Genomic DNA, 25285 nt, shown 5'->3' with positions numbered 1-25285 from the left:
CACCTGAGATTTGCCACAATGAAATGCATATGAAAAGGCATTAAAAAGTAGTATTAAGACTGGTTAACGCACATACCATGCATGTATGAAAGGTCTTGATAATTATTGAATGGACTAATTAAAGGAAAATGATTTATTTTCTCTAAACAAAAAATATTTTATTATAATTGAGCGTATAAATATTAATAATTTCAATTAAAACTAATTACAGTTAATTTCATAAGGCAAAAATGAAATCAATCAAGCCATTGAGAAATGACTAAATTTGGACACATGGTCCATGAAACTTATCCCTAGCAAACACTACTTCAATTATAAAGTTATGATTTTGCATTTAATTTGTCTTAATCAATATATGATTTTTGAGACGAAGAAAAAGAAGCAGATAAGATTATTGATGAGCACAAAGAAAGAAGGAACGGGGAGAAAGCAAAGCAAGAAATTGAACAAGTAGAGGAAGATTTGATTGATGTTCTTCCAAGGCTTTGACATAACGGTGACCTTGTATCCATGGCCTATGCTCCAAACACACCCACCCAGGACATTTCATTACAACCACAACTCGAGGACCATAAAACATCTTAATTAACTTAATCAACTTAATTAGTTTATTGATAATTAAGTTGTAGTGTATGAAAAGACAAAATGCTCATATAGGCACAGGATCAATGAGCAGAGAAGCTACAAAGTCCTTGAGCATCACTCCTGCATGAGTATAGCCATCTTCAGTCTTGTAAACTACATCGATTACGCGTGCAAGGTTGAGAATCCGAGTGAGGAGTGGCATGGGGACTGTTGTTGGATACAAGCATTCTTCATTTATATCTTTCCATGCATCAGCAATTTGTTTGCGAAATTCCTTGACAGCTTCTTCTTCTGTAGCACCATGCTGCTTCGTGTAGCATTCAATGGCTGATGCTACGTGTCCCCTCTTTTGCTCAAACTGTTTCAGCAAAATCATCAAGATCAAAAATCTGTATAAGAAAAAGATGAAAAATAGAAAGCTGCTTGTTATTGCATTTGAAACAGTGAAGTTTCGAACCTTGTGGGACACAATGTCATCCATGAGTCTACAGACAATGGAAGAGGCAGTAACCATCTTGGGGTCACTAAACAACGATTCGAAAACTTCTTTGGTTGCAACATCTCCCATTCCTACAAAAGAAGTGGTTGCAAGCATTGCATAGGAAGAGGTAACTAATGCAACTGCCATGTACTCCTCCATGGTCGGTACGTGGTGGTTATGGAACCATTCAGCTTCGCGAAAGTAAGCTCTAACTTGATTTTTCATCTGAGCAACGAAGGAAAATCACTTTTAACAAATGGAATCAAAAGAAAAAGTTATTCATTGCAATCTAAAATTGAAACATGTAGAGTAAACATCAGATAAGCTTACAGCTTCTATGGCATAGTCAAGGCGGTATAATTTTCCTTCTTCTGTCATTGTTTCTTCAGTTTCTTTGCAAACATCTAGGAGTGCCTGATAACAGATTTGCATGTACTCCGGTAGGTGATCTTTTTCAGATATATCCCACCTAAAAATTATGGTGGAAAAAACTTTAACTTAATCCATGGTATCGAAAAAGAATCAATTAACTGAAATTATGAAGTGTAGGCATGAGGAATTCTGCAAAAGAAATCAAACCTCTCAACTGCACTTGTAAAGAGAGCAAGTTCTTCAAGTGTGCCATACACATCATAGATATCATCAATAACAGAAGTCATGGCAATGACTTTGGTTAATATTCTTCTGGCCAACCTATATTCAGGCTCAAAGTACACTCCCAATGCCCAAAAGTATCACTCTATCACTCTGTCTCTGATAAAAGGCAGCTTCCTTGAAAAATCCAAGTCTTTCCACCACCTGAATACCATAATTGAAGAGCGCTTACTTAGATAAATGCAATCAAACAATAGAGGAAAATCCCAATAACGGGGGCAAATTAGTTTTAGCAATCACTAACTAGACACAAAGGAAGGGGGACTTGAAATTGTTTTAGTTTTTGGAGCTTACTTTGCAATTTCACTAACTTCTTCCTGGTGCAACCTTTGCAACATATTGAAATCTAACTTCGCAAAGGTTAATACAGCTTCACTATGGGAGGGGTCTTCTTCATAGACAGGGATGTAGTGCCTGGCCTCAATCCTTGTCAAGCCTTTTCTGATTGGTTGCCTTAAAGCTTGACTAATTTGTGCTGCAAGAGAAGAGTTCAAGCAGGTAGCCATGGTCTCAAGGTGAGTAGTAGTGAAAGCAAGTGCTTGATCCAGAATGTCTTCCCCATGCACCCTCAAATGCGTGGCCTCATACAAGCTTAACATTCCTTGAACATCATTGATAAGACATTCCTTGAACTTCCCTTCACTGTCCCTGAATTTGTTGAAGGCATCTGCTTTCACCACGCATAAACATATTAGATGGTTTTAGCCAGTAAATGACATTTTCTCAATCTTATGACCTTTCTTAAGATAGAATTAACCAAATTCACTACACTCAAACTAATTAAATTTCATATTTTGCCTGTGATGCAAAACTGAGGTTTGGACTGCAATAACATGTTCGATATGAGCTCAAAATTCTTCTTGCCCCATGCAAATTAAACAAAATCAAATCATTTACGGTATAAATTTTTAAAACTCTATTTTTTTTAATGACCACAGAAAGTTGAACTAAGCCTCAATTGGATCTCAAATAATCAATTTTCATTCGTAAACATAGAATGGCAAGTATCACATACCACTTGACATTTTATAACCATTTTGTCGAAGCAGACGAAATTTGAGAGAAATGGTATAAAGGTCCTCATCATTGACCCCAATATCACAATCGTCGTGGGACGAGTGCATTTGCTGCAGCACTAGGTCAATCACTTTTTCGAAATGATAGGAAAACCCTAGGCGTTGGATTGCATCAATCAACTTTAATTTTTCCAATGGTTTATCAACCTGATCAGCCATTAGCATCTTCCTCAATTCATTATTCAGCTTCTGATGCTCTTGCTTGTTGTTGTCATCACCATCATTTTCCTAGACAAAGAAAATAATGAGATATCAGTTCAGCAATGCAAATTAATATTTTCCATGTTCAAACATGCAACTATAGCTTACCAAAGAGTTCGAGGCATATGAGAGAAAATGGTCACCCCAGATGGTGGGATGATAACCTGCCGAACGACGACTGATTTCAGGCAGTTCAGCATGTTGGGTAGGAGCAGAAAGAGTTGCTGCTGAAACTTCAATAGATATTTTTAAAGAAACTGTTGTAAAGGGCTGCTGCTGGTTGAGTGCTGTTTGATGCTTCAAGAGGATTTCTTACATTGGTATTTATAAAGAGCTAAGGTTGCATGGGAAGCCTAAACATGTGGTGTGAAAATATTCTCTTTCTTATATATTTTGGTATAATATATGCCAAATGCAATAAATTCCTTTCGTATATATGCACGAGGTCGAAATTGTTCTTGTTTAAGTCCCAATTTTGATTGGTTGGTAGAAATAAAGAAATGTAAGGGGCTTTTTCTCTCCTGTCCAGAAAGTGCTAGCTTCCGGTTGACAATGATTTGCCCATTGCTATCCATAAACATAAGAATCCCACATGAGAAAAGGAAACATCAGGCAGCATGAGCTTATGCCTTCATTAAGCACGTTTAATTTAACCAAATTTATTCCTGTAGCCCTTTTTCTTTTTTTTTTTCCATAAAAACTGTAACTACAAGTGAAATTGAATGATTATAAGTTAAAATTCGTACAAAAGTAGTATAGAAATGATCAGTTCATTTTTTTTATAAGTTACAGATGATAGATTAGCTTTGTCCTATGATAATGATGGATTTGGGTGACATTTCTGATATAATATTTCCCTTACCATTAGGCAATCACCACCGTTGTTTTTCTCTCCTGTCCAGAAAGTGCTAGCTTCCGGTTGACAATGATTTGCCCATTGCTATCCACAAACATAAGAACCCCACATGAGAAAAGGAAACATCAGCCAGCATGAGCTTCTGCCTTCATTAAGCACGTTTCTCATGCCTTGCCGACCTAATTTCTTCCTGTAGCCCTTTTCCTTTTTTTTTTTTTCCATAAAATTTGTAAATTGATAGGAAAAAGTCAAATTCCTTCATTTTCTCAAGTACAAGTGAAATTGAATGATTAACGGTATACGTGAAAAGTTATTAAAATATTACATTCAGTCTTTGATATAGTAATAAATATATATATATTTTAAAAAAAGATATGCAAACTTTTCTCTAACATTGTACCTTGATTAAAACATTAATTATTTATGCATTTGATTTTCAAAATTTCTTTAATCAATAGGAAAAGTACATATGACTATTGAAAGAGACAGGAAGAAGAAATCAGGGTTTGGGCAACATTGGCGGCACTGCATAATTGACAGTTCGAAACCTTTTTCAAAGGTTAGGGTTTCTTTCAAGCCGTTTTCTATCTTCCTATCAATGCATTACACATGGGCTAAATGTAAGATACTCATACATGCAATCCACGCAAAGCCCATCCTTTTCTTATTTTTAACCTGAAGCTACAAATTTCAAATATCATATTCTCTTTTATATAACAATCTGATGAAAAAATCAAATTTTGTAAATTTTCATAGATAAACTGTTTATGGGACGATATGAGAGTAACAAAATTTGCAATGAAACAAATCCTTGGCATGTAATTTGAAATTGACTACATAAAAACTTGGGAGGATGGACTTTCATCAATTTTCCCATGTTAATTATTCATCAAAAAGGCTTCTGTACAAACATTCAAAGAAGCTAAATCATTTCACAGATGTACTAATAAAAAAGGGTGTAGATCGATCAATCAAACATATTCGGTATTTGTTGGTGATTGAATATATAAAACGCTATGTTATTCATTGATTTATCATTTATGAATTGTTTTGTACATCTAAATTGTTATAATTTTTATGCAAAACATGTAGTGTTTCGTATAAGGTACTTATTTTTTCAGTTCTTCGTTTTGAATCGTGAGGTTAGTTAAACTTTTTTATTAATAAAACGTGAATGTTTGAGGGAAAAAAAATGGAAAAGAAGGCTTCTGCACTGGGTTTTGGAGTAGGCACAAGAGCCTCCAGGGATTGGAGTTGGATTATCTGGCATGGAATTTGAAATTGGCTACATAATGGTGATTGATAATTGAGCTGAACAATGACTGTACAATGGGACCATTTTCCCAGCATAGCCACTGCATGCAAGAAGCTGACAGATGAAGTGTTGCTGTTCCGAAAGGAGCTAATTAAGGTGGTGGAAAAACTTGGATCATGGTGAAAACAGAGCCAAGAGAAACGGCACATGTTATACAAGGTTCTATATTTCGTGGAGGATGTCTGGTACTAATTTGCAACATCGAGATTGGACTTGGTTTGTCTTTTATGACCTGTTTTTGGTTGGCTATTATTTGTTGTAGTTGCTAGCCACATACAAAACTTCTGTTGGGCTCATCAACACGTGTTTATTTTGCCTTGCCTTTCCCCTTTGCACCACGGACGGTTTAGAAATTGTAACCTTCTTGCCAAAGTCGGCAAGAAGATCTCATAATAATTAAAACTTGACTAAATCAACAATGGCATATTGCCAATTTGCTTATATCTTAATCTATTTTTCTTGGTTACAAGACCTCTATGAAGCTCCTCATTTACCTTCTCTGTCCGTTCTCTTTACTGACTGGAAACTCTGAGGACAGGAGCTATATATCCTGCTGCAAAAATGGGCTCGAACATTGCCAAGTGGTATTTCAGAGTCCCTGTCAGAAAGCATGTTGAATGAAGGAAAACGGCGCTGGCATGGAGAGAATTTCACTGGACATTCTCATTGATTTTCTCTTACTCTAGGTCAGAGCATTACAAGGCAATATATATGTACAGCATTGAATTAATTAAAAAAGTTTTGTTTCTAACTAACTAATAATTACAAGCTAACTAACTTTTAAAAGAGGTTAAATGAAGTGCTGCGTTTTTTAGTATCTTTGGTCTTTTATTGAAACGGTGAGTTTTTGGTCCTCTGTTTTATCTTCTTTCCTAGCGGAGGACTTCTTCATTCCTTGCCTGTGTTCATGTTTTCTAGGAAACCTTATTTTCACTGCTAATCCAGTCAATGTTTAATGCTCCCCCTCAAGATGAACTGTGAATATCATGAACATTCATCTTGCTCATCAAGAAGTGGAATTGTCTTGGTTGGAGTGCCTTAGTGAAGATGTCAGATAGTTGTGACTGTGTTGAGATGTACAGGGGGTTAATTAATCCTGCCATTACCTTTTCCCTGATGAAATGACAGTTCATCTCTATATGCTTCGTTCTTTCATGAAGTACTGGGTTTTTGCTTATGTATATTGCTTATTGGCTATCCGTGTACAAATTCACTGCTTCAGGATGATCTATGTGAAAGTCTGTCATCAAGGATTTTAGCCACATGATTTCACAATAGGCTGCAACCATAGATCGATACTCGGCCTTAGCTGAACTTCTGGCCACAATAGATTGCTTTTTCGATTTCCAGCTTATCAATGAATCACCAACAAAGATGCAGTACCCTGTGACTGACCTTCTGGTATTTGGACAACCTATCCAATCACTATCTGAGTATCCAGATATCTTCAAATTATTCCTTGATTTCATTAGAATTCCCTGACCTGGTGCCTTTTTGATGTACCTTAGGACTCTGTGAGCTGCTGCAAGATGTTTAAGTCCTGGTTGGTCCATAAATTGTGAAAGTACCTGTACAGCATAAGTAATATCAGGTATGCTAAAAGTCAGGTATAGTAACTTTCCAATTAGCTGTCTATAGCTGGTAGCATTTATAAGCTTATCTTCATCACTGCTCTTGACTAATTTGTGGTTGTAGTCAATTGGTGTACTTGCAGGCTTTGTTCCAAGCAACCTGTGTTCTTCCAAGAGATCTAGAGCATACTTCCTCTGGCATATTGATATGCCTTCTGGTGATCTAGCTATTTCCAATCTTAAGAAGTATTTGACTTTCCTAAGGTCTTTAAGCTTGAACTCTGAACTCAGGTAACCTTTGACATCATTTTCTGCTTGAATGGAAGTACTAGCAATTAATATATCATCGACATATACTAAAAGAGCAATGAAATCTCCACGGTGTGTCTTCATGATGAAGAGTGAATAGTCTGAATTCGACTGTTTAAAGCCATACTTCAAAACTGATGTAGTGAGTTTTGAATTCCAAGCTCTTGAAGCTTGCTTGAGTCCATAAAGTGACTTGTGTAGCTTGCAGACTAACCTTGAACTAGTAGGATACTCCCCCTTGATTGTGTACCCCTGTGGCAATTCCATGTAAACCTCTTCTGTCAATTCACCATTCAAGAAGGCATTATTAATGTCCAGTTGTGACAAACGCCAATTCTGTGTTGCTGCTAAGGCAAAAAACATTCTCACTGTTGTTTGTCTGACTACAGGACTAAATGTTTTCTGGTAGTCAAACCCTTCAATCTGGTTATACCCTTTAGCAACCAATCGTGCCTTATATCTTTCCACTTTGCCATCAGCATTTAGTTTCACCTTGTACACCCATTTGCACCCTACTGCATGACAGTTTGAAGGTAGTTGTACAATGCTCCATGTTCCATTATCTTCCAATGCTTTCAATTCAATGTCCATGGCTTCTTTTCAGTGAGAATGAGCTACTGCTTTCTGGTAAGAGTTTGGTTCAAATATAGTTGATAAGGAGATAGTAAAAGATCTGTGTGCTAGTGACAATTGGTGACAGGAAAGATGTTTGGTAATTGGATGTGAAGTGCAAGCATTGGTTTGATGTGGTGAGTCAAGTTGATATGCCTCTAGGTACTTAGGAAGGTGTTTTGGCCTGGTGCTCTTTCTAATTGGCATCTGTGGTTCAATGACAGGGTCTAGTTCAATTTCATCAGTGCTGTCAGTTGCAGGATCACTAGCAGTGTCAGAGGTAAGTTGATTCAAATCATCAGTATTTGATGTTTCAGGTTCATGGCTTGATTGTACATGCTCAGGTGAGCTTATCTCAGCTGATTGTAGGTATTGGTGATTGAAATTGGTTGGATTTGAGTCAAAAAGGTTAAGAAATTTGTCATGTCAATCAAGTGTTTGATGAAATGTTTGATGTGTTGAATTATGCTGTAGAGTATGAAAAGGAAAAATCTCTTCATGAAAAATCACATTCCTTGAAATGAGGATCTTTTGTGCATTGATGTCGTAGACTCTATACCCCTTTATGTTGCTTGGATAACCTAGAAATATGCATCTACTAGCTCTCTCATCCAATTTCTTTCTATTTCGAGTTAGGGTAGAAACATAACACAAGCATCCAAACACTCTAAAATGTGTATAAGATGGTGGTTTTTTATGAAGCAATTCATATGGGGATTTGTTTTTGAGAACTCTGGTAGGTATTTTGTTTATGACATGCACTGTTGTTAAGACTACATCCCCCCAAAACTTGATTGGAAGCTTTGAATGGAACATTAGGGCTCTAGCCACCATCAGAATATGCTGATGTTTTCTTTCTACTGTTCCATTCTGCTGATGATCCTCTACGTAGGATAACTGATGTACTATTCCTGTTTTTGTAAAAAAATCAATGAGTTTGAATTCCTGACCTTGGTCAGTTCTTATGCACTTAATTGTAAGATCATATTGTCTTAAAACAAAGGCATTGAATGAATGTATGATGCTTGAAACTTCTGTTTTGTTTTTCATAAGGAAAATCCATGTAAAACGAGAATAATCATCTACTATTGTGAGGAAATATTTCTAATTTTGCAATGTGGGTTGTTCATAAGGTCCCCAAATGTCAATATGAATCAGTTCAAAAGCCTTTTTTGTGTTCTGAATATGAGTTGGAAAGGGTAACTTCCTTTGCTTAGCCAAAGGGCAGATTTCACAAAATAGCTCATTTGAACATTTAACAGTTGGAAAATGTCGATTTATTACATTGATTCTTTCAATTGGAGCATGTCCAAGTCTGAAATGCCATAAATCAAAAGTCCTATGCACTGTATTACAACTTCTATCTGATGAAACAAAGGGAAATTCTAAAACTTTATCAAAACAGTATCTAGACAAGTCCTGCTGTTCTTTCTTATCTTCCATCAAGTATAGTCCTGTAATGGCTCTAGCAACCCCAATCACAGTCCATGAGGGAATGTCCTGGACAGTACAATACATGTTAGTGAAAAGAACACATGTTGTCTTTGTACTAGTGAGCTGACCAGTAGACACAAGGTTAAATTTGAAATTTGGCACACAAAGCACATTTTTAAGGGTCAACAATGGGGTGAGCTTAACAGTACCTACATGAGTAACCATGACTTTTCTATTGTTTGGGAGCTGTACAAAGCAATCTGTGACAGGTCTAGAATAGGTAAAGTTCTTTAAAGAATATGTAATATGGTCTGTTGCACCGGAATCCATTATCCAAGAATTGTGATTAATCATGAGAGAATTAACATTTTCAAACTCATGTGGCATATTATTTCTTGTATTGAAACAAAGATGGCCAGAAATTATACCTACAAAAGCTGAGTTGGCTAGGGAATGTTTTGTCTGTTGTGTGTTTGTGGAGGTACTCTTACCTTCAAAGCTTGTTAACCCATTCTCACTCAAAATTTCCATTAACTTGTTGACTTGATTTTGCAAGTTAGACATCTGGGACATTGTGCTTGTTCCATTTAGGCCTTCTCCGTGGTCCATGTGTGTTTCTTCAATCAACACTTCACTTGCTGTTGTCACACTGTTCACAGCTCCTTTCCCTTTCCTTATATTGTTTCCCCCCTTTGTGAACTTGAAGTCCTCTGGAAATCCAATGATTCTATAGCATTTCTCTTTGCTATGTCCCTTTTTACCATAGTGACTGCAAACTAAATCCTTCTTGAAATTCTTCTTCATATCAGTCACAGTGTTCATGATAGAAGATTCAAGCACTGGTTGAGTTTGAAACAGTATATTCCTCTAACTTTCTTCCCTTAACACTAAGCTGTAGACTTTGTCAAGGGTAGGTATAGGATCCATGAGTATTATCTGGGACCTTACTGCAGAGAATGAGTCATTCAGTCCATTTAAGAATCTGAAGACCATATCTTTCTAATATTGGTCTGTGTACCTTTTAAAACACTTTGTGTTACATTTTCCACATTGACAGTGTGGCAAGGGTCTATAGTTTCTTAATTCTTCCCAGATTCCCTTGAGTTCAATGAAATAGCTATCCACCGACCTAGTCCCTTGACTAACACTGCCAAGAGTGTACTGCAAGTTGCAAACTCTTGTGTCATCTGGCTGAGCATAGCTTTGCTTCAAGGCACTCCAGATTTTCATGGCAGAGTCCATGTAGAAAACAGTTGAAGCTATAGGTGGACTGATGGAATCCAATATCCATGCTAATATGAGGTTGTTGCATCTGATCCATGAAGAATACAGATCATCTGTGACTTGAGGTTTGGGAATGGATCCATTTATGAAGCCTAGCTTGTTTCTAATTGAAAGGGCTAAGAGAAATGATCTGCTCCATGCCACATAGTTGTTTGTGGTGAGCTTTGGATTGATGACAACTGAACCCGGATGGTCAGTGTGGTGTAAATAGTAAGGAGACTGTGGGTCTCCTATTGGTAATAGCTCGGATGAAGTCTGAGATCTTTAGGATCCTGACTGATTCGAGTCTGCTGATCCAGACATGATTCAAAGTAGGGCAAGATTGATTTGAAGAGTAATGATATAAATGGAGAGACAATAACAGATGGAAGGATTCAGAAATGTGAAATGAAAGGATCTGAGGAAGGAAAAAAAATTACTTCACCAGAAATAGAAAAACAGATGAAAGATATAAAGTGTCATCTTCAGCTGTAGCAATTTCCCAGAAAACGTCTTCCTGCTCTGATACCATGTCAAAAAGCATGTTGAATGAAGGAAAACGGCGCTGGCATGGAGAGAATTTCACTGGACATTCTTATTGATTTTCTCTTACTCTAGGTCAGAGCATTACAAGGCAATATATATATACAGCATTGAATTAATTAAAAAAGTTTTGTTTCTAACTAACTAATAATTACAAGCTAACTAACTTTTAAAAGAGGTTAAATGAAGTGCTGCATTTTTTAGTATCTTTGGTCTTTTATTGAAACGGTGAGTTTTTGGTCCTCTGTTTTATCTTCTTTCCCAGCGGAGGACTTCTTCATTCCTTGCCTGTGTTCATGTTTTCTAGAAAACCTTATTTTCACTGCTAATCCAGTCAATGTTTAATAGTCCCTATGAACCTGGGGAGAAAGAGGCTGTAAATTGAAATTATTGACTACACAAAACCTTGAGAGGACCAACTTTTATCAAGTTTTTGATGTTAACTGTTCATCAAGAAAGCTTCTGCGCTGGGTTTTGGAGTAGGTACAAGAGCCTCCAGGGATAAGAGTTAGATTATTTGGTATGATATTTGAAATTGACTACACAATGGTGATTGATTATTGAGCTGAACAATGACTGTGCAATGGGGCCATTTCCCAGCAAAGCCACTGCATGCATGCATGAAGCTGACTAATGAATTAGCCATCTTTGTTCCTTCAACACTAAATAAATTCATTTCTTATTTATCTGTGATCACTGATCTTCCTGATCAAGATACAAACTCAAATTTTATTCTTCAAACTGAGATTGGATCAATAAGCAAAGAAGTGATGCCACTTCTTGCTACTCCCACTACATTTGTATACCTATCTTCTCCATCCTTATAAAGGACATCTATTACCCTTGAAAAATTGAGAATACGGATAAGAACTGGCGTTAGTATCGCTTTTACGTTCAACATCTCTTCATTTATATCTTTCCGAGCATTGTCAATATGCGTATGAAACTCATTGTATGCCTCTTGCTCTGAGACCCCATGCTGTTTCATGTAGCACTCAACGGCAGAGCCCACATGCCCTTTTTCTTGCTCAACCATAAAATTTCAATAGGCTACTAGCAAAATGCAAGTAACAAAAGGTATAGTCAAGCAAACATAGAAATACCTTATGGCTGGCAATATCATCCATCAGCCTACCAAGTGTCATTGAAGCTTGAAGACTCTTAGGAGTATTAGATGCCCAATTAAAGGCCTCTTTCATTATATCATCTCCCATGCCAACATATGATGTAATTGGAAGCATACGGTAACCAGAGGTTATCAATGCAACAGACATGTACTCCTCCAGTGTTGGCGCGTAGTTTTCATGGAACTATTTCGCCTCAGTAAAGTAGCCTTGAACATGTTGTTTCATCTAGGAAACCAGCTAACACTGTTATAACATACACATAAAAGCCAATACAGTAGGTGATTGCAATATAAATAGTAGATGATGCAGAAGTGTTTGATGAGTTACAGCTTCCTTTGCATATTGCACGCGGTATAATTTTCGTTGCTCGGTCATCATTTCTTCCATTTCTTCATAAACATCTAAGAGAGCCCTATAGCATAATTTCATGTAGTCTAGAAGTTGATCTATGCAGCTCATATCCCACCTGCATGTAATTCAATTCAAAGGTTTACACATACGCCCTCTAAATTCTGTCAAATTCTACATCAAAATCCGAAGTTACAATAGATATTATTATGCTTTTTGAGCTGTGAATAACCTCTCAATTGCACTTGAAAAGAGCTCAAGTTCTTCAAATGTGCTATATGCATCATATATATCATCTATGATTGATGTTATGGCAATTCCTTTCGTCACCATCCTTCTAGCAAGGGAGAATTGGGGTTCAAAATATACTCCCAATATCCAAAGGTAACCTTCCACCAATCTATCTCGAGCAAATGGTAATTTATTTGCAAAATCCAAGTCTTTCCACCATCTGAAACAAAACCATTAGTTAGCTGAACTCAAGCCTAAAATGAATCAATTGTTGGTGAAGATGTGGGTTATGCACACAATTGCCCCAATCACTGACCTAAAGATCTCTCTTATCTCCTTCTTGTGCTGATGTTGTAACAAGTTAAAATCCAATTTCGAGAACTTCAGTAAAGTTCTGTCATGAAAAGCACATGCTTGATATATGGGAATGCATCTCCTAGCCTCCAACCTTGGCAAGCTCTTGCGGATGGGTGACTTTCGAGCATGAGCAACTTGTGCTGAGAGAAGATATTCTGCCATTGTTTCCACTAACTTTAGATGAGAGGTGGTGATAGCAAGAGCTTCTTCTAGTATATTTTCTCCATGCACCTCATATATGCGGCCTCGTACAAGCTTAACAATCCTTGACCATCATTGATAAGAGATTCCATGAACTTCCCTTCACTGTCCTTGAACTTCTTAAACACATCTGCTTTAATTATAAGTAATTAAATTTATAATTAACCTATCTAATCTAATGATGGATCTTTTTTTTAATTTAAGTAATTTCATACTAGAATAAAAAAAGTCAACTTTGGTATTGTTTAAATAATTGGTTTTCAAATTGTCAATTTTTCTCCGATTTAACTAATAAAAAAAATAAGTATACGAAAGCACAAAATACAAACCACATGAAATTTTATAACCATTTTGTCGAAGTAGACGAAACCTCATTGAAATAGTATAAAGGTCCTCGTCATAGGCCCCAACATCAGTGTCATTGAGAGTCACTAGGGCATGCCCTGCACTAATTGGTCAATCTCCTCCTCAAAATGATAAGAAACTCCAGGGCGTTGGATTGCATCAATCAAATCAAGCTTTTCCAAAGGCTTATCAACCACAGCCATGAGCATCCTTTTCAGTTTTTTTTCAACTTCTGAAGCTCATTGATCATTGACCCTGAAAAGATGGCATAACTTTCTTAATTTTTCAATTAAAGAAAGCATGGTAGGAACATGTTTACTTTCATTGATTCATTCTCTCATCTTGTTTTTTTTATGGACAAAACTTCAATAAGATTTCTTATACCCAAACGAATATTAAGAGGAGGTGGCAACTAATCAATGCACCAAAAATATCGATGGTTGATAAAATCTTCATGATTATCTGGTACGGAGAATTTGAATATTTACTACACAACGGTGATTGATTGTTGAGCTGAACAATGAATGTGCAATGGTCATAAGTCATTTTTTTCAACATAATCATTATATGTGTTACGAGATCACGTTTTCAACTCAAAAGATATATCTGATAAATAACAGAGGCTTCATACTTATATATCCAAACTCACCTCATCTCTTATTAATACGAAATTTGTAACACATGCATGAAATTGACAGATGAATTATTGCTATTCCGAAAAGGAGCTAATTAAGATGGTGAAATAACTTGGACAATAGTGAAAACAGAGCCAAGAAAAACGACGCATGTTATACAAGGTCGTTATGTTCGTGGATGATGTCTGGTACTAATTCGCAGCATGGATATTGGTTGGCTATAATTTGTTGTAGTTGCTGGCCGCGTATAAAACTTCTGTTGGACCAATGTTTACATCTCAAAAACATCATATCACGACATTGCTATCATCTTCATTGTCATCGACACATGTTTATCACGCCTTGCCTTTGCCCTTTGCACCATGTACGATGTGTGAATTCAAGCCTTCTTGCCGAAGTCGGCAAAAGGATATCGTAATAATTAATACTGGATTAAATCAACAATAAATCATGATAAGTTAATGCCAGATTGCCAATTTGTTTATACCTTAATCTACATTTACCTCCTCTGTCCATTCTCTTTACTGACTTGATAGTCAGAGGACAGGAGCTGTATATCCTGCTGCGAAAATGGATAAAGCCCAGAAAACCCTGGACTGTTGCTTTTATTTTGGAATAGAATTGGACCCAAGTTAGATTCATCAAAATCTAACCTGTTAAGCCTAATCTGAAGTATACCCTTTCAAGCAGAAACATTAGCATGAATTACAAACAGAGGAAGAAACAACTGCAAGAAAAAACAATGAATAAGAAGTTGCTATAGTTGTATTCTCTCTTTCATGTATTATACCAGGGGATACATGTCTGCCGTGCTACATACATACAATGAACCATAAACAGAATGGAATGCATCCCTCAATATTCTTTTACATCCTGCATGAAAGGGTACATCGAATCCTATAAAAGAAAAAAATGAACAAAGGGAACGAGGTATCTACGAAACAACAGTAGTGATTGTCTAATGGTATGAGAAGAGTTATATCAGAAGAGTCACCCTTTCGGATCATAATGAAGTTCTGCACCATCATTCAACAAATCCGATGGCTGATACTACAGTGTCATCATCCATCATACCATAGGACAAAGCTAATCTATCATCTGTAACCTATAAAAAAATGAGCTGATTATTTCTATTCTACCTTTGTATTGTATGAATCTCAGCTGTCACAGTGCCAAGCAGAAGCCGATATAAGGTTCCTATCCTTCCAGCCCAGCAACATTGCGCCATCCTTCTCCACCAGTTTATAATGCTTTGAGTAACACCTCAGCAGGCTTCTTATCACAGAATTCACATAAGAGCTTAAAGGGTATTGCCGGAATCCTGCCATTGTTAGCCTAGACTTCCACTTACCAAAGAGCTCATGGCGCTCCACCCTCTCCTTTCCCTCACAAGCAATGACATTCACAATATCTCTGGCCAGGCAGTGCTGCTCCACATTAATTCGCTCCTTTCTGTCCCTTGGCAGTGTCTCATCGATGGACTCAAACATTGCCAAGTAGTAATCCAGAGTCTCTATGAACCTGGGGAGGAAAGGGGCTGTGTTTGTGTTTGATTCTTGCTCTACCAATGTGGTAACTTTGGGAGAAAGTGATTTTACCATTCGCAGAAGCCCATCCCTAGGGTTGTTCACATCAACGCTCTCATCAGGGGTGTGATGGAGCTGCAGAGGGAAGTTGACAGCCAGAGCCTCCCCAGGCCTGACATCAAGCATCCCCCTCGTGATATCCGGTGCAAAAACTGGCACTCCATGAAACTCAACTGGAATATTGAACTTTTCAGATAGTGCAGCCAAACGTCTGCCAACAGCTTCCAATCCACCACCACGAGCATATTTAGAAAGAGGATCATCAATTCCTGTAATGCGGACATGAGGAGCTCCACCAGGTCTGGCTGCAAGCGCCTGCAAGAGGGTCACCCATTGTGTTCCCTGACCAATGTGGAAATCGATAATGTGAATGCGATCTTCAGTTCTGCATGCTTCAGCAATGGCCCCATTGGCTGCCATGTAGCCAAACTTCAAATAGGGGCAAATTTCATACAGGATCTGCATGTAGGAAAGTAAGTCCTTGCCTTCAGGCTCTCTGCAACGACGGGCACGATATATGTTCGACCCTGATGCCTCCTTCCTTGCCACCAACGCTTCCACCATGTAAGCACCAAGGCGCTGGATTGGTTCTCCACAGATAGACACAGCATTCCTGGCCTTCGCAATCAACTTATCAAAATCATCCATATTGTTTTCAGAGAGAGCTTGAGCACACACAATCAATAATTGCTTAAGATTGCCAGGTGGAATATCCTGCAAAGACAAATCCCCTATTGCTTTCTGACGTTTCTCAGCATGAGAAACTTCAGTTGACTGCCTATGCCTAGAAACAAAGGATGTCTGAGGCTGAAGCACCAAAGATCCTTGGTGCTCCTGACTCCATGCCCTAGATCGCTGGCCTGTTGTCTGTGGTCTACTACTTTCTCCACAGGAAACATTCGGGGTGGTTACTTCTTCATCCGCATCAGGTGCCATTAGTGCAGTCTCTAATTCCTGCAAAGTGTATATTATTTTGTGGCTAGAATTTGCATCCTGTATATAAGAAGTTCCACCAGAACAGAGTGGTAGGATTTCACGCTTGCAGTCCAGAGAGGGACTCAATTTATGGCAATAAGTGTTAGATTCAAATGAAGAGTTACAAGAAGGGCTAAGTCCCGAGAGATTCTCCGTGGAGCTATGCTGCTCCTGGCTGTCACTCAACGTGGTGTTGGTATCACAATCAAATTGAGTCGATAAGGGCGAATCAAATTGAGACGAAAAGGGCGAGTTGGGTGAGTTTCCTATGTCAGATTTCAAAGAACTAAACAGCCGATTAGGTATAGAAGGAACAGTTGAATAAGAGGTTGAGTAGGATAGGCTTGCACCAGTCACACCGTAACTGAAAAGCTGGTGTGCGTCCATGCTATGAGTTTGGCATCAGCTTTTGAATGCGATGAAGAGATCTCAGAGAAGTTATCAGCAGTTAAGGACAGAATCGTCAAACCCTTTGTCAAGTTGACTACAAGAAGCTTCAACACTATAATAGAAGTTATACCTTCAGGAAAACAAAATTGACCTGCAAAACCAATGCCAAACAACAGTTAAGTTCTAACCGTTCACATTTTGTAGTTGACAAACAAAACTGAAAAGAGAAAGAAAGAAATCCAAATTGAAGAGCTAAAGCCATAGCTTTGATAACATGAACCTAGCCACTAAGAATCAATCTATAATTTCTTGGCAGACAATCTATTGCAAATAGTAATCACCAATCTAAAGTCAAAAAATCTCTCAGAAGTCCTTCTCTAGAATTAATTTATGATTTCTTGCTCAGCAATCCTACAAACACAACAACAAAGTAGCTTGATCAAATGATATAATCCCCGTACTTAGCACCACACAATTAATCTATGATTCAATAAACAATATACAGAAAGAGATCACATCAAGTGGTTTGACAAAAATTAAGAAAACAAAGACAAGTTATCACTCATTCATACATCCAAGAAACAAAAGCAAAGGCAAAAGCATATCCCTAAAGCAGAAATCTATAGAACTTTTTGCCTGAGCTGCACACATTAGTTTCCTACTCAAACAACAACCTAAGATCCACTTTGAACCCTATAACCAAAGAATTTGATGCAGAGTATTTTGAACTAAATAAGATTTTCACTCTTAGAATCCTAAGATTCCAAAAGTTAATCAACATCTGCCATCTACTTTGAGAAAGCCGCAATGTTTAACAACCACAACAGATACAAAGCTTAACAAATTGAACTCTTGTCTCAACAACACCAATCAACTTAACTTCCTACTCAAAAAGAATAAAATACTTAACCCATTGAAACCTCCCTCAATCTGGAACAGCCCAAAAGTTGCAATGATAAAAAAGTTGAAGCTGAAAGCAATTCACTTATTTCATATATGTTCTGGTTGCCAAACCAAGAGAACTAAAAGTTTACGTTAAAGAACCCAGAAAGAGAAAATATCTTTGCCAAGTTTCCCACAAAACAAACACCTTCTAGTTAAAAACTAAGGCACTTAAAAGTACCAAATTCCTTCAATCCATATTTAAAGTACTTAAAGCTCGGCTACTTTTTTCATTTCCCAGAAAGCTAATAACCAAAATGAAAACCCAGAATCAAATATAAAAGCCCAAATCAAAAAGAAAAAAAAAACAATTAATCACCCAACAATCCATAACCAAAATATATTCAAAGAAACACTAAGGAAAAGTCAATTTAACAGTGAACTTAGGAAGTTTACCTGGAAAATTCTTGTTCCTCCGGAATCAAAAATCAAAACCCAAAGCTTCAAAACAAGCAAAAGGAAAAGAGAAAATATCTTCTTCACTTAGACTTGGACTTTTAGTTTATTCAAAGTTTGAAATCGAAAGACAAAGCAGGCAAGAGTGTCTTGGATTTATAGGAGGGAAAGAAGAAAGAAGGAGGATTTAACGGTAACTGTTTTTGAAAATGTAGGAAGTCGTTTTTGTACTGCGAGAATTAACGGCGTTAAAACAAAAAAACGGCCGCCGACCATTCGCACACGTTCGACAACATTCTTCGATAGTTCCCCCATTTTTTCCAGTTTTCTTTTCTTAAAATGCGTGGCAAACGACAAACGCTGTCTCCACGCGCCCCCCTCGACTGTGTAAACTAAACTCCGTCATCCCTTGCGCACTCATAGCCTCATTGGCAACATCAAATTTTTTTAATTTTTTTCTTTGATTTCCTTTTTAAAAAAATTATTTTTTATTTTTTAAAATTATCCATGATTGGGTTTTTCTTATTTTATCACATATTTTATTATTCTCTCAATAATTTATTTATTTATTCTCTCAATAATTTATTTATTGATAAATTTAATACATATATTTATTCCGTATATAAGTGTTGACTTCAAAATAATTGATAATGATTACTTAAAATTAATCTTAATCGATATTCTTTAATTTCATCAATAATTTTTAATAATTGTCAATAAAAGTGACAGGTATTTTCCTTTGAATAATAAATTTACATATTCAACATATTGTGGTCCAAAAAAATTCTTTAAGAAGCACACAAGTACTTTAAAGTATTCAAATCATTAATTTAATTCATTCCTTTTAAAAATATGAATTTTTCATAGAAATTATTCACGACTTTTCAAAATACTAGTCAGAAAGATTCATGATAATATAATAATTATCTACGAAATGGTGACCATTGTTTTTTGACTAGTCAATTATCATAAATAGACACAATGACTTAATATTAAATATTTTAATAAGATATTTATATTAAAATGTTAATATGAAAAACATTAAAAAGCTTATATTTTTAAATATATATTAAATTTCACAAAAATTTATAATACTAGTAAGTTAAAATGATTAAATAATAATTATTGCATAATTAACCATAAAAAATTATTTAATTTAATTTCATAGGGAAGGAGCGTGGAACTTGAGGGCAGTGAGGGAACCAGGGTCCGAGCGTGTTCTACGGGTAACGAACACGTGACATTCACGTGACGTTGGGGGTGGGGCTGTACAGTCCGTTTGATTCGGATGCCCTCCTTGTACAACTGAAACCCGCAGCGAAAATACGATCACCCCCGTACGAACGACAACTGGCAGTACCTCAGAGAAGGAATACACACGTGGCTAAAGGCAGCTGGCAGTACCTCAGCGAAGGAATGGACACCTGGCTAAAGGACGCATGTTCTTTTTGACTCCTTTGACTTGACGTGGCAATCTTGCTCTCAATCGAAGATGGGACCCGCAACAATTTACTTTGTTCTCTAAACAGCTGCTATTAATTATGATTAATCAGTTGAAGAGGGGAGATTAATTGCGTAGGGATAAGGGAAAAATTGTTGTTGGTGGAAGGGTTGATCTTTTAATTGTCCCAAATTACACGAAAATACTAAGAATAATTAATGATTAATTGATTGATTGTACTGACTATCTAATTATTAGTTATATGTTCAATTCCATTTATTGCTTTCTAACGTATATTATATGGTTGGAAATTAAAGTTATATAAAATTAATATTAAGGTGCATGTTTCAATTCAAAAGTTATATTAATTAAATTTTAAAAAAAACTCACTTTGATCCAAACTTACTTCAATTCTGATATCTCTCATGAAAAGGATTTAGATAAACTCTCGTACCACTTGAACGGGATCATTTTCTCTGCCCAAAAAGCTAATCTAATAAAGTGTGCAACACCCATATTTATAAGTGTCTTAAGATCTTTCTAGTTGCCTGATGTGAGATTGAAGCACTTCAGTCGAAGAATTGAGCGTGACACTTAATTACTAAATATTTTGTGTGTTTGGTATCTCACCTTAAGGTGGCAAAAAAAAATTATTGATTGAAGAGTATGAATAAAGATTCAAGTCGATCACCCTAATTAGTTTAAGTGCGAGATTTTTAGAATTTGACTAATGATATTTTAATTAGTTTGAACTAATCTCACCCATAATTCAATTATTCTCATGTGATTCTCAACTTAATTATTTTGTTAAAATTATTGGTTTACTGCCTTTAAGTGGCATATTTTTCATGTGTGGCCTAAAATTAAAATGTGGCTTGTGAAAAGAGTTTCTAAAATTATAACATGATTAGGGGGATTATGTTGACAAGAAAAGATCAATTCGAACACTATTGTATTGAGAAAAAGTAATCATCTTTAATAAGACAAAATTTATTAATTTCTTTACATACATATAATCAAATAAAATGAAAAAAAATATTTTTTGAATCTAAAATTTCTATTTAAATCTTAATTTAAACGCTGTTACTTATATATTCTCTTTAAAAATAAGAATAATGACCCTTCTTAATGTGAAATGAGAATGATGCTTTGCTTGATTATGATAGCTAATAAGCCCAAACAAATTTCTAAGACAAAGCATGCAATATAGTTAATTAACTTATCAAATGAAAGTCCTTTTCTTAATCACTTGTCATAATGCATGAACTTGAAAACCCAACCTTGTAAGGTCTTTTCCTTCCAATACAAATCATGACCCAACTTTGTGAAAGCAATTCATTTCATTCCCTCCCCACCACCCNTCATGGTAGTCTTTACATGCCTTTGTCGTACTCCAATCAAATCTAGAAAAAAAGATAAAAAAATAAAAGGTGACAAGCTACCTGCCCCATGCTTGATTGACCCTTTCTTTACTAGCTAGAATAATCTCATCACTATGTCCTTATTTAATTTCATTAATGCAATAATTAATTATGAGACTAAAATATCATGTGAACCTTATGAAATTAATTAATCAACAAGATACAGATGGATAGGGGGGGAGAAAACAAAAAGCAAAAAGATTGGTGGGTTTCTAAGCTTAAGAACATGCATCTATCTAGAAGGTTGTAATGGGATGATTATATTCTCTTTTATAGGAATGTTTCACATCTGTTAGAACAAGATAAATCTTTTAATAAAGGATATGTCTGAATCACTAGCTTTTTATTTTTATTTTTTTATTTTATTTTTTAGAGTTTCAAGTACAAAGGGGATAGCACTTCAATTTCAAGTTGTATTCTTTAATACAAATTTTTGTCATTTATCATCAACATTTTAATATTCATGGAAGTTTCCTTATTCACATTTAACCATCTTTCTCAATACCCTTTTTCAACCCATACTTTTATGTTTCTTGATATCCTCAAAATATTATTCAAGACCTATATATCTATTGATATTTAGTATTAAATTAATGTATACTATATATTGATCAAATTAAAAAAAAAAAGTGGGTATGGATATTTTGGTGGTGTGAACGAATTTTGAATCTTAGTGTTAAAAGATAATTTAGATTTTTCTTTTACCTAGACTTTTAACAAAAAGGTTATAAACTTATAATTTCAAAAAAGAATCCTTTTTAATTTTTTTTAAAAAAATACAATTTAAAACATTTCAACAAAACAAAATTTCACCAACTATAGAATTTTTTTAAAAAATATCAATTATTTTTTTAAAAAAATTACAAGCTATAACGCGGAAAAAACAATAGTGTGTATATATATATATATATAATAAAACTTAAATATTAAAAAATAAAAAATAAAAAATATGCATCTGAACATTTGGTTTGTTATCTAGTACGTGATCTCCCTATTTAAAAGAGTAGAAATCGAATCTTTCTTCTCTCAATTCTAATAAAAAAAATAAAAAATGTAAATTATATGGAGACAAGGCAGTATTAAAAGAAAAAAAATCAAATATAAATGATAATGATAAGGTGTGAACAATGAAAAATTAAAGTACTAAAACAAACAACTATTACTACCTTTTTTTGGGGGGTTGGAAGAGAATCTTGTTGCTGTTTAAAGTACAATAATGGATAATTATGGAGAAACTTACTTTAAAAAAATTAAGAAAAGAAAACCCAAAATCTACATCATTATCAAAACAAAGATAATAATCTTCTATTTTATTACCAATAAAGTGTGAAGGACAAAAGGAAATATATACCCTTCGAAAAGATGAGATTCTTTAAGATATAAAATGTTTTTTTTTTCAGGCTTATATATTACACTTATAAGTTATAACAAATTAAGAAAAGTAAAAAAAAAATTATGATTATTTCTATTTCTATTTATATTAATAGATTCAACAAGCTGTATGTATTACACTAATCAAATTTAAAATCTCAATATCTAATCTAATCGTATTCTGATTTATACTTAATTTTAAAATGTAATATAAAAAGTATTATGATTTGATCCTAAAATTTTTATTTAAATTTCTATCTACCTTTCTTCACAACAAAAGAGATTAATCAATCAAAAAATAGGTGACAGCACTCAAAGTCCTGAGTGAGATTATCAATGGTCAAATCAAAACCAATTTTACCATTTTTTTCCTTTTCTTTTCATCATACTACACACGTTTTCTTAGATTGAGTCAAATATCATTAAGCCGCAATTTGTTATAATTAATCCTAGTAATTAAGATCACTTTAACTAGGTGTTAGTTCTATGATTCCATCAAATGAATTTCATGCCACATTTTGGGTTTTGACTGTTGAGTCGGCAGCATCCAAAGGAAATTAATTTCTCTCAAGACTTGGTCACGGACATGACTGAGAATCACATTTCCATTCAATTCAGTGAAAGCAACAATAGCTTGTTTGGTCAAACCAAAGGGTAGCGAAAGGAAACTGACACAATGGCTTCGGGCCTTTTTCCATTTCTCAACTCTGTCACATGGGAAATGCTAAGGCCGGAATAGGTAGACCTAAAGGAACTTGTGTTCTCATTTCTCACCTATTAAGACTAGTACAACAAGCCCAACAAATGAATTAAAAATATCCCAGACATCACCAAATTGTATGCCATGTCAGCAATTTGTGGGCCTATAAAAATGGTGTGATGGACGGCTATGATTGGTTGGGATCATTTTTGTGGATCCATTGTGAGTCCTTATCAACCAACCAAAGTTCTTGCATGTGAGAAAGTTGTCTTTTTTTGTGTGGATAAAGTCAAACATGGCGCTATGCTTATGACAAATGTCTATTTCTTTGACCATGCATTGGTAATGGTTGATATTGATATTGGGGTTTTGACAATCTTGTTTAAGGAATTCAACAAATTGACATACGAGGATTTGCAAGTTCAATCTTTTGTCTTTTGGTTTAGAATTGGACAAGAACTTGCAATAGACAAATCAAATCTTTCAGTTCATGAATGGGATCATGAAAATCAAAGCCATGGGCACATTAATAATACAAGAAACGAAAATTTTAAGAATAATCACATTTGTAGTTAATAACATGATAATAATGGATAAATGTTAGTTCGGAAAGAAAATGAATATCATATTAGATATTTTTCGAAGGTGACACGTAATATCTCTTTTTCAAAACTAAGCAATTTCAATGAGATTACTTTAATGGTTTTCAATGACCTAATCGTTTGGGACACTCACAATAGAAGAATTTTGATTGACAATAAATTGAAATAAGGGAGACAAGTAGTAAACTTTAGTTATTTAGGTTTAACTCAAGTGATAAGAATGAGCAAAGATTTGAGTAAAAATTTTAAGTTTTAAATTGTAATATTTTTTTTTTATCTGGAAAAGTTTAGGTGTTTTATTTTTATTTTTTTTGTGAAAAAGTTGTTTATATATGTAATTCACCATAATTACATTTGATAAAATATTCAAAACTCTAAAAGAATACTAGTAGTTGAACTTGGGAAACAAGTGGTGAATATGACAATTCCTTCTACTTACATTGAATATTGGACCAAGCTAGGTGCAAGTTGTCCATGGCTGCATACCCAATCTCAACCCAGATTTTTCAGGCCCCAACCTTGCCAAGACTATAGACATTTCAAAAAGATGAACCTATGGGATTTGCCAAAGAGAAACGTTGCTTTCCGATGAAACGTACTTGATTAAGACTCAATTAGTCCTGTTAAAATGAATTTGATTCATCAGGTCGGCTCATTTTTTATTGAAAATGAAGTGTGTTGAATTTGAAAATTTAAACTCATATTAAAATCAGACTTAAATGGATCGGTCTATCTGATCAGTGGACTGGAGTTGGTTCCGGCGGGCTAGCCCATGCGGGTTAGAAGAAAAAACAAATTAATAATTTTAGTTAATTTAATAATTTGATATTTTTAATTATATGAAATTAATAATTTATTACTAATTGTATTATTTATTTTATATATTTTAATGTCTTTAATCTTTACTTGTCAAATTAATAATTTTAGTTTAGATTAAAACTCTATATCTCTTTTTCTTTTATGACAATAAATATTAGATGATAAATTAATAATAATTCAGACATTAAAATATCATTACTGTCCAAAGAAGATTTAAATGTTCTGCTTAAGGATGAGGATTGAGAAGGATATAAATGAGTCTTGAAGTTTTTATTTACTTAGTTATATAGTTATGTTTATGGGATGATAGTTTGTATTAAAGATTGAAACTTTATTTATGTAATTTATTTACTTATTTATATTTTGTGTAATTTATTTGTTTGTAACATATTTTTATTATTCAATTAATAGATTAAATCATAGAACAATTTTATTGATAAAAAATTTGTTACGTAAAATTGTAAAAATGATTTTTTTGAAAAAAAAAAAAAAAGAGAA

General features: G+C 34.9%; 3 protein-coding genes and 1 pseudogene across 3 annotated transcripts; all 4 read right to left on the bottom strand.

Moving 5' to 3' along the window:
- On the bottom strand, positions 442-5780 carry LOC18593703 ((-)-germacrene D synthase). Its single transcript, XM_018124208.1, is given in 8 exon segments — positions 442-943; positions 1043-1291; positions 1397-1535; positions 1646-1864; positions 2015-2387; positions 2736-3024; positions 3106-3308; positions 5663-5780. Coding segments are annotated over 8 exon segments (1884 nt in total). The 3' UTR covers positions 442-649.
- LOC18594506 (uncharacterized mitochondrial protein AtMg00810) lies at positions 6356-7826 on the bottom strand. The gene has a single exon (XM_018124207.1). The coding sequence runs from the start codon at positions 7637-7639 to the stop codon at positions 6356-6358; it is 1284 nt and encodes a 427-aa protein (XP_017979696.1). The 5' UTR covers positions 7640-7826.
- Positions 11637-14660, bottom strand: LOC18593702 (annotated as a pseudogene).
- Positions 14873-18562, bottom strand: LOC18593701 (chitin-inducible gibberellin-responsive protein 1). The gene is made up of 3 exons (XM_007021048.2): positions 18434-18562; positions 17437-17506; positions 14873-17246 (listed from the first exon to the last, which is right to left on the bottom strand). Exon 3 carries the CDS (start codon positions 17090-17092, stop codon positions 15302-15304), a length of 1791 nt encoding a protein of 596 aa, XP_007021110.2. The 5' UTR covers positions 17093-17246; positions 17437-17506; positions 18434-18562; the 3' UTR covers positions 14873-15301.

The sequence above is a fragment of the Theobroma cacao genome, chromosome 7 (genome assembly GCF_000208745.1).
Source record: "Theobroma cacao cultivar B97-61/B2 chromosome 7, Criollo_cocoa_genome_V2, whole genome shotgun sequence".
Taxonomy (NCBI): Eukaryota; Viridiplantae; Streptophyta; class Magnoliopsida; order Malvales; family Malvaceae; genus Theobroma; species Theobroma cacao.
Note: the sequence above shows the minus strand (reverse complement) of the source record. Positions and strands in the feature narration are given on the sequence as shown.

Excerpts from the sequence above, each read along its gene's own strand:
- LOC18594506 (XM_018124207.1), bottom strand. The coding sequence starts at position 7,639 with ATGGACATTGAATTGAAAGCATTGGAAGATAATGGAACATGGAGCATT.
- LOC18593701 (XM_007021048.2), bottom strand. The coding sequence starts at position 17,092 with ATGGACGCACACCAGCTTTTCAGTTACGGTGTGACTGGTGCAAGCCTA.